The sequence below is a fragment of the Dicentrarchus labrax genome, unplaced genomic scaffold, assembly GCF_905237075.1.
Source record: "Dicentrarchus labrax unplaced genomic scaffold, dlabrax2021, whole genome shotgun sequence".
Taxonomy (NCBI): Eukaryota; Metazoa; Chordata; class Actinopteri; family Moronidae; genus Dicentrarchus; species Dicentrarchus labrax.
In genome coordinates this window covers 11,056,306-11,065,304 of record NW_026136721.1, presented here as the reverse complement: position 1 = coordinate 11,065,304, position 8,999 = coordinate 11,056,306, and the positions used below count along the sequence as shown (strand labels likewise).

General features: G+C 40.0%; 1 protein-coding gene across 1 annotated transcript; it reads left to right on the top strand.

Moving 5' to 3' along the window:
* LOC127355457 (equilibrative nucleobase transporter 1-like) lies at positions 1 to 8,815 on the top strand. Its single transcript, XM_051386356.1, has 13 exons — positions 1 to 96; positions 1,374 to 1,705; positions 3,079 to 3,208; positions 4,005 to 4,051; positions 4,773 to 4,849; positions 4,976 to 5,068; positions 5,563 to 5,702; positions 5,812 to 5,960; positions 6,552 to 6,695; positions 6,865 to 6,972; positions 7,063 to 7,249; positions 8,064 to 8,187; positions 8,369 to 8,815. The coding sequence occupies exons 2-13, from the start codon at positions 1,516 to 1,518 to the stop codon at positions 8,516 to 8,518; spliced, it is 1,539 nt and encodes a 512-aa protein (XP_051242316.1). The 5' UTR covers positions 1 to 96; positions 1,374 to 1,515; the 3' UTR covers positions 8,519 to 8,815.
* The last annotated feature ends 184 nt before the right edge of the window (positions 8,816 to 8,999 follow it).

The window sequence follows — 8,999 nt, the reverse complement described above, 5'->3', positions numbered from 1 at the left end:
TGCGTTAGATACACAACCTGCGGGGTGCATCACGGTCGTGCGTCCCCCTGCGCCAAAGGACTGTAACGGATGTTTGGAGCAACTGGAAATCAAAAGGTAAACATAATATCTTGTTATAAAATGTTAATGATACGGGCATACAGCGGGGGTTGGCTGAACGATGCGCCTTTTGAGGTGAGTTGATGGAACGTCTCCACACAGAGAACAACACTGTATGGGTATTTATAAAATTAAATGTCGATTCATGTTGTGTTTCATGAGGAATGACAATAAACCATGTGCCGTTCACGCTATAAAGGTCTAATTTCTTGCGGGTTTGTGTCCACGTTGTGCACATAGATTAAGTGAACTAATCTGGATTACAGTCTGCACCGCCTGGCCACAGCGCTGTGTCCTCATGCTGCAATGCGAGCTGGACATGAGACACAGAAAGCCATAGGAACATCAGATTTTTTAGTTTATGCGAAGTTTGTATTGTTTATACACTGTATTTATACACACAAATAAGGCAGAAGAATTACGGTCTTTAATTCAAGTAGCACAACTTAAAAATACACACAATTCAGCTGAAGGAAAAATGCAGAAATGTCATTCTACTTAAAAGTGTAAAAAATACACGTGATACTTTAAATTCAGAATGGTCGCTTTCAGTGTTTTTATAAGGCTAGTTTTTATATTATAATAGTAATGTGGTATAAATTAAATTATAGGAATTGTATTGTGCAGCAGTTTGATGTTGGTCAATGTGGAGCTGCTACTGGGTAGTTCCATGCATTAGAAAACAAATGACACTCCTAGTTGTGTACAAAATCTCTATCTGCAGGATAACTCAACATAGTAAAACTACATAGTAAATATAACTGTCAAATAAATATAGTGGAGCAAAAAGGACAATATTTCCCTTAAAGTACAAATACTTCAAAATTGAAGTACAATGTACTGTTGTGTTGTTACTTCCTACCACGGCCTACACAAGTGGCTCCATAAATTCAGAAATGATCAAGACTGGTGTTAAAACAGAATTTTTTTACCTCTGTAAAAGATATTACAGCCACATTAGTTTAATTCTAATCTATTTGAATGTGTCCCTATGCCCCTGTGTAATGTATGGGGGCTGCCACAATTAGAGCACCAGCAGCTGTTTCATTATCCATCAACTGTTCCCAGAGAGAAGAGACCACTTAAACCTCAGCAGAAATGACTTTTTTTGGGGGTGGAAATTACTTGAGCAGAGCATGAGCAGAGTCAGTGAAGTTGTTCGTACTGGACCACTGGTAGATCTGGTGTCAGTGGCACCACGCGGTACGGGCCACTGCACTCTCTAGCAGACCAGCACATGATAAAGTAACTCTGCTTATCATTTACTGTTTCAGGGAAAAACAGAAAGGGAAATCAGAAGCAATATTAGAGGAACAGCCAAACAAAGAGAACAGGAGAGACAGCAACACCTTCCTCTGAGGACTAAACCCGTACCGGAAGTAAACCTGTTGGCGACCTGGAGAAGGGGAGTGTAGCATGCAGGGGTACGAGGTTGGTACCAGGCTGCGCTACAGGCTGACTCTGGCCTCGGGGATGCTGGAGTGTCTGTGCTTTGCCGGTGTGGTCTTTGGGTTCGCCTCTCTGGTGTTTGTGCTGAAAGAGGATGAATACTTCAGTCAGCTGTGTGTCAGCATCACAGATGCCAACAGCAACCTGACCAGTGCAGGTGAGCAACTCTGGGATACAAGTTTAAGAGGTGATGGTGTTGCTGGGATGCTCATCTGAGTATCCCTGCAGGATAAACCTCAGACATCAGTTGTTTCTTTAAATTAGCTGCTCTTTTAAAACACAAACATACAAGTCAATAGAGTAGATTTCCCTGAGAAAATGTGTGAGCTAGATGAAAACAGTTAGCACTAAGAAAAAGCTTTTAAACAATGGTACCACCTGATTGTCAATACCTAATGTTACCAAAATATAGGCACACATGTCTTTAAACTGAAGCAAGAATGTACAATACTATCAATTAAAGCTGCATGAACAGATTTATAGCTACTTGGGGACAAAATAACTCCAAAACATAATGACATACTATACTATATGTCAATATATATATATATATATATATATATATAATGACATACTATAACCTCTGTCCTAATGGCTAGCCAAGTGTGAACCTATCAAAACATCAAACAAATTCGAACGAATTGGTTTGTGTTTAAAACCTTGAGTTTGGCATTATGGCCGTCACCATGTCGTTTTTTTGCAGTCAGCAGTGGTGACATACTGCATGTTGGGGTGCAATGCAGAATCTTGATTCATATTTGATCAGCACTGCCCAGTTTGACAGTTTTACCTGAGTCTCGTGCGCTGCACTGGACAAATTCACTGAGAATGATTGGTCAATCACAAGGTAGTCATACCCTAAGGCATACCCTGCTTTATCCTCTATTTTACTCTGAATTGGACCATAATTTACTAAATGAACATCATAATGTATTGAAGAAGACTTGGAACTAGCAATTGAGACCATAAACTCATTAGGAAACTGTTTACTGAGCTAATAAATCAAGTGAGAAGTCGGGTCATTTCTCCATTAAACTTAATACTATTGAATTCCTTTTTTTGCAGCTCAAGGAACTCCCCCTGCTGACCATTAGAAAGAATGCAGCTTTAAGACACTTCCGCATAGGCTTCTCATTGACTCAGAACCTCTGTCCAATATATATACTTTCAATGGTGCTGTCCACCACCTCCTCACTGAACATCTCTGTCTTTCACTGCTAGATGTGGTCTACGGGTTCGTCACAAGGGACCCCTTTCATGATACACAAAGTAAATTATTGTGGTTATAATAACAATAAATAACCGTTACCATAAAGAGCATGAGTGTAAAAATAGTGTTGCAGAATACTAAAGGAGCAACCTGAAGGAAAACTGTCCCTTTTGAGGTTTTCACTTCAATGTGCCACAGCTGTATAGACAAAGACCAGGCATTTATATGTCATTGGTAAAATGTGTAGTGATGTTCTCATCAGTTCAGGTACAGTTTGCTCAATATCCCATAATGCCCCAAGCTTTCTCTCTGTCTCACAGACTGTAGTCGACAGGATGAGCAGTTCTCTCTGGTCTTCACCGTCGCCTCGTTCCTCAACAACTTCCTGACTCTAGTCAATGGCTACCTGTTTGATCGATTTGGCACCATGGTGACGAGGCTGCTGGGAATGTGAGTTCATCTAATTGTATAAAATAAAGAAGGCTTACACTTAAGCAGAGCCCACCTCCTTTGACCCCAGACCCTATCTGATCCTCGTATTTGCAGAGTCATTATCATCACTATAACATTTACAACTATGTATCCTTTTCAAGACAAGTTGAACAAAACCTGGCAAGCCTAGTTCAGTCACAGGATGGATAGAGACCCTTCTTGTCAGAAACTCAAACCTTTGACCGCAGACTGTCCATTAATGGCACATTTCACTAAAAACGTGTACCTGCAGATGTGTCAGATGTGCACTCATTTGTTGGAAAGTGCCTAATAGTAAGTATGTCATCCAATATGGAATTGCCTTTTCTCTCTTTCCTAGGTTGGCAAGGAATGTTGATTTCCAGAGTTTTTGTGTTATACATTGACAATTTAGATTACTTATTTATCGCTCATTTGAATGCATATCTTTAGATCACGTGATGCAGGTTATCAGGTTAAAGAGTCCACCCATGAAAAAACACTTGGACAGACTGTGTTTTTAAAAATCAACCTCCTTATTTATTAAATAGGTGAAGTTGAAGCAGTTCATAGAATTCATCATAATTATTTCACCTGAAGCCAGTTAGATTTTCCACCAAAATATAATACATTTTAGTTTGTTCTTACAATATTTACCATTGTATTTTTTATGTGTGAAGTATGAAAATACCTCTCAACTTTCTATTGTGTCTGAGTGTGTGTATCCTGTTATGGATAATGTCACTGTGAGACACTGATGTAGCTGCTCTTAATTCAGTTATATTTCTCTCTCAAGATGTTTGTACACGACTGGAACCCTTCTTGTGGCCTTCTCCAGTGCAGGTGGGCGCACGCACATTCACAACATGCATAATGTTAGAGTTACTGGGCAACATAAATAATGTAGTTTACATCAGAGGAAGGAAATGTCATCATACCTGTTTCATAGCACTTGTTTCTTCCTGCCACAGTCCTTTCACGATGGGACATGGCAGACATGCTATTCTCCACACAATTTTAGCCCACCTTGTTTCTATTGTGGCTATTTAAATATACATGAATATTCTTTCTAGTTAGATGGTTTATATTGTGTGTGAACACATATCATATAGATGATAAGTAACTGAATTAATTCCAGCAAATAACAGTACCAGGTTCTATTTCTCACATTTATAACAAAGCAAATTTCATGAAAATCAGTTCAGAGTTAGGCAAGTTACGATCGATTTTGTAGTGTCTGCATCTCTCAGTATTGTTAACTAGCTGATATTGATATCCCCTATATGGCACGCAGACACACGTCAAATCAGAAACGCAGCATCTATGTTTCTACCTCTATAGTCTGGACCATTGAACATTATTGCCACAGGACTAAACAAGTGCAGCTTTCTTGCTGGACTAAACAGTGGTTTCATGCTTAAATAGCCAACTTTCCCGCTGTTCTAGAGACTCTGGACCCTAACACTAATCAAAGTGAAGGAGATGGGTATAAGTTTAAAATCATGTGATAATCAATGGAATCATTTATCTACTTGCCTAAAGTTTGTCTTTCTCTGTCATGTAGTGTTTTCAGAGCTGCTTTTTCCTGCATTGTCCTGCATCGCTGTGGGGGGAATTCTGCTCCTTCTGACTAACATGCAGGTGAATTCTGATATATATCCGTACTGTGTGTCCAAACTAAATTATAATTCTCACACCTTATAACTCTCTAATAACTCACAACTATAAATTTTGTATTGCTGAACTGTGTCTCTGTGTGTCGGGAAGGTGGGCAACCTGTTTGCTGCTCATCGCTCCACCATCATCACCCTCTACAATGGTGCCTTTGACTCCTCTTCTGCTGTGTTTCTCATTATTAAGGTAAAGGAGTGCAGCCATGTCAGTGATGCCGTTTTAATGCTATAATCTGGCAGCATCTGAAATCATTTACTAGATGGGTAGTTGTCATAAAACAATATCAGGCACAGCTCAGGGCATTCACATTGCAGGATGGTAGGTGGCACTGGTCATTCTCACCAGTCAGACAGCTTGCTTCACAGTGGCTGACACAAAAGGGTGGACAACACAGTGAACAGTGAGTGAGCTCTCACATAGACAATGCAAATGCAACGTTTTGCTAGGTCTTCTATTTAGTGCACTAGTTCTTTTTCTCAAAACAGCAAAAAAAGTATTTTTCCATCAAATCCAATTTAACTTGAATGCAATTGAAATACACCATTTGAGGTCTGTGCTTATTTGACATACTGTACAGTACATGTATGCTCTCTGTTCTTTTGTTCGAGCATCAACTTCTACAAAGTTGCTTTTATCCATTTTCTTTAAGTTTAACCGAGACACTTTCCTCTGCTTTCCAGGTCCTCTATGAACAGGGAATCTGTCTCCGCTCCTCCTTCCTTGTTTTGTCTTTCTGCAGCATCATACACCTGCTGAGGACCTTCCTGTTGATGCCCAGAACACACATCCCCTACCCTCTGCCACAATACTACACCTACGGGTGAGAACAATAACTTCTCTTTATCTATTCTCTTTAAGAAGCTACTGTATTAGGTCACGTTGATCATCTCCAGGAATCAGACATGACATCCACTTTTCCTGACCTACAGAGTGAATTGCGGCCAGGCCAACACTTACAACGTGGAGCAGTTTGAGAGGATGAGGGATGGTGCAATGACAGATTCACAGCAGTCCGGTGGGAGGGTCAATGTGCCACCAGCACCTGAGGACGGGACAGAGGCCCAAGACTCAGGAAAAGGTACTTATCCTCAATGTCTGCTCTGTGTGTTTGTACAACCAGAGGTATAGGAGCAGAGTGACAAACTATATGACCTTTAAAAACATTTGTTTGCGGTTTAACAGACATAAGGAACCCGCTGTGATGTCTAAGCTAAACATTAATGTACTTTCACATATAACAAAGTGAAGAAGCAAATCACATTTCCTAAGCTGAAACTGGGGTATATTTGGCCTTTTTGCTTGAAAAACAAGTGGTCAGTTATTAAAATAGTTGCCAATTAATTTTCTGTCTGTCGACTGATTAATCAAATAATCGCTGAAGCTCTAATGGATGTTTTCTGCATGTTTTCGGAGCTCTGAAAAGGTTCTGGGCTACTGTAGAAACATGGTGGTTCAGCAACCAGTGTCTAGATAAAAACAGCTTGATTCTAATTTTCAGGTGATTATACACTAATGAAAACATACCTATGAATATTATATTCCATTTTTGCCAATAGATCCTCCTAAATGTTACACACTGGACCTTTAAAGCACCTTTTCAGTACCTGAACTTGCTTTCATTTTCCCACAATGTTCATGTCAGATTTCATGTGAATTTCCATGTGTTTAGAGGCAAGTTTCAAGAGCTTTGTGCTGTCCTGGTTCTTCCTGTGGCACATATTGTGGTTGTCCATAATGCAGCTGAGGCACTATCTCTTCATTGGCACACTCAACCCCAGGCTCAACCGGCTGGCCAACAATGACCCCAACCTGGGTAACTCATCATAAAAACCACTGACCCTTTGTCACACACATATTAACTGACTGGGAGTTAAAGTGTTCTCCTTACACTCTTAATGACATATCTATTCTTTCTTCTCATCATCACCCTCCAACCCCAACTCCTGCTTTTTTCTTCTATTCTTTTTGTGTCCTTATCTCAGTGAGTCAGTACACCAATGCTTTTGCCATGACCCAGCTGTGTGGAGTGCTGTGTGCTCCCTGGAACGGACTCCTCATGGACAGACACAAGGGGAAGCCTCTGGCTCCAGGTGAATCAATGACTGCTGTTATAACTGCATGTGTGTTTTCGCAACGGAGCATTGTTACTCATTATTTGTTAACCATTTTTCGTCCTGTAGGAGAAACAGAGCAGGAGGCAGACCTGCGCTCCTCTTCTTTGTCTCTGTTCCTGACCTCGCTGCAGTGCCTGCTGTTCTCTGTGTGTGCCTCCGTTCCTTCCCTCCCACTGCAGTACCTCACCTTTGTTCTACAAGTCCTCAATCGCTCTTTCCTCTACGGGGGAAATGCAGCGTTCATTAGCATTGCGTGAGTAGCTATTGCATTCACACACACAGTAGATGGACAAAATAAAGGAAACACCTTATAACAGAACAGACAGATCTGATGTTGACATCATTCAGTACGTCACCATGATGTTCCAAACATTACATTTTTCAGTGTATGGGTCTGTTGCAGGTCTGGCAGCAATTATCTGGTCTCTTTGCACCTCTTGTGCTGTTGCTTGACGATGTACTTATATATACTGTAACATTTTAATTTTTCAACCAGTTTCACACCAAATACACAAATGCAGAGCTGGAGTGAGATTGAATGTAGATTGATGACCATTCATAAAGTGTTACCCATCATACAATTTCTGCGGATTCCCTATCCTCTATGAAGTGCTGAGGTACATTACTCTGGGAATTCAAAGGTGCACTAAATTAACTTCTCTATCTTAATGATTCATTATCATCATTATGGTGAAATGAGTCCCTCTCCAGTCAAATAGTTAGGAAGCCAGTCCTGGTCCAGTATCAACTTGTACAGTGTGATGTAGAAACTTGAAGCCAGCAGTGCACAATACATCCACTGAGAATGGACTTTTTTATCTGCCTCCCACAACTCTCTCACCTTTTTGAAAGTGCAATCCTAAATTGCTGGAGTTTCAAATAGATTCTACTTGAATTGAAGATATATCAGTAGCTGCAAAAAATGTAATGTGGTAAGGGAGGAAGTGTCAAAACCTGATAATAAATGCCAAATAGAGAAAGAATGCATTGGTAAAGAGCATCAGTGGTCAGACTACTGATATACATAGTCATAGCAATACCTGTGAACATGTCTCTCTTTGTCTCAGTTTTCCAGCCTGTCACTTTGGGAAGCTGTACGGCTTGGTGATGTCCATGTCTGCAGTTGTCTCTCTGCTGCAGTACCCCTGCTTCGCCCTGGTCAAAGGAGCTCTGGATGGAGACCCCTTTTTTGTAAGTGCTCAAGGAAGCTTAAGAATTAGAAAAAGAACGGCTGGGTGACTAGCAAATCCTTGTGAAGGGCATGTGAATGCATTAATAATGGTCGGTGAATTAATGTCAGAAGGTGCTGTACAGAATAGTGTGATACTGTGACTTCAGACAAATGGAAAACTGTTGTTTTGATGTGTTATAGGTGGACATTGCTCTGACTCTCCTCACTCTGCTGGTGTTTATCCATCCTGCCTATGTCTTCATCCACTGCAGGAGGGTAGCTCGCCACAGAGAGGACAACACCCAGACTGAGGTCACTAATGGCTCCAAAATGGCTGAAGCCACATTATAGTTAAGGGGATAAATAAGGGTTTTAAGTGTGTTCTGTCTAGAAGTTTTCCTTTTCAGGTTGTTAAATGATTTTCTTTGAGAAAAAGGAAACACCTTCTCACTTGCCTGTCTGCTCCTGTTCAGAATTTCTTGAAAATAGATACAGTACAGTATTTTGTATAGCTTTTTTTTTTTAAATCTAAGTGCACTGATATTATTTCAAATGTTTTTAATGTTTGTGTGAATGGATACATACATTTTTTTGTTTTATATAAACCAAAATGTATTAATAGTTTAATAAAAACGTGTTATTACATAACTGTTGTTAAATGTAAATGTTTTATTGATTGGCTTACTCAGATTTTTAAGCTTTAATATGCTGTGTATACATGTCCACATGTATTTATATTAACGTCAGTATACAATGTAGAGCACACTACTGTACTGTGTGCTCTACCTTGTATACTGTGTAAGTGTATTGTTCATGATTAAATTAGCATAAT

What these genes read in the sequence shown, in the direction of transcription:
- LOC127355457 (XM_051386356.1), top strand. Translation starts at nt 1,516, where the DNA reads ATGCAGGGGTACGAGGTTGGTACCAGGCTGCGCTACAGGCTGACTCTG. An exon ending in GTGACGAGGCTGCTGGGAAT is followed by an intron (nt 3,209 to 4,004) that starts GTGAGTTCATCT and finishes TTCTCTCTCAAG; the next exon opens with ATGTTTGTACACGACTGGAA. An exon ending in TCCTTCTGACTAACATGCAG is followed by an intron (nt 4,850 to 4,975) that starts GTGAATTCTGAT and finishes TGTGTCGGGAAG; the next exon opens with GTGGGCAACCTGTTTGCTGC.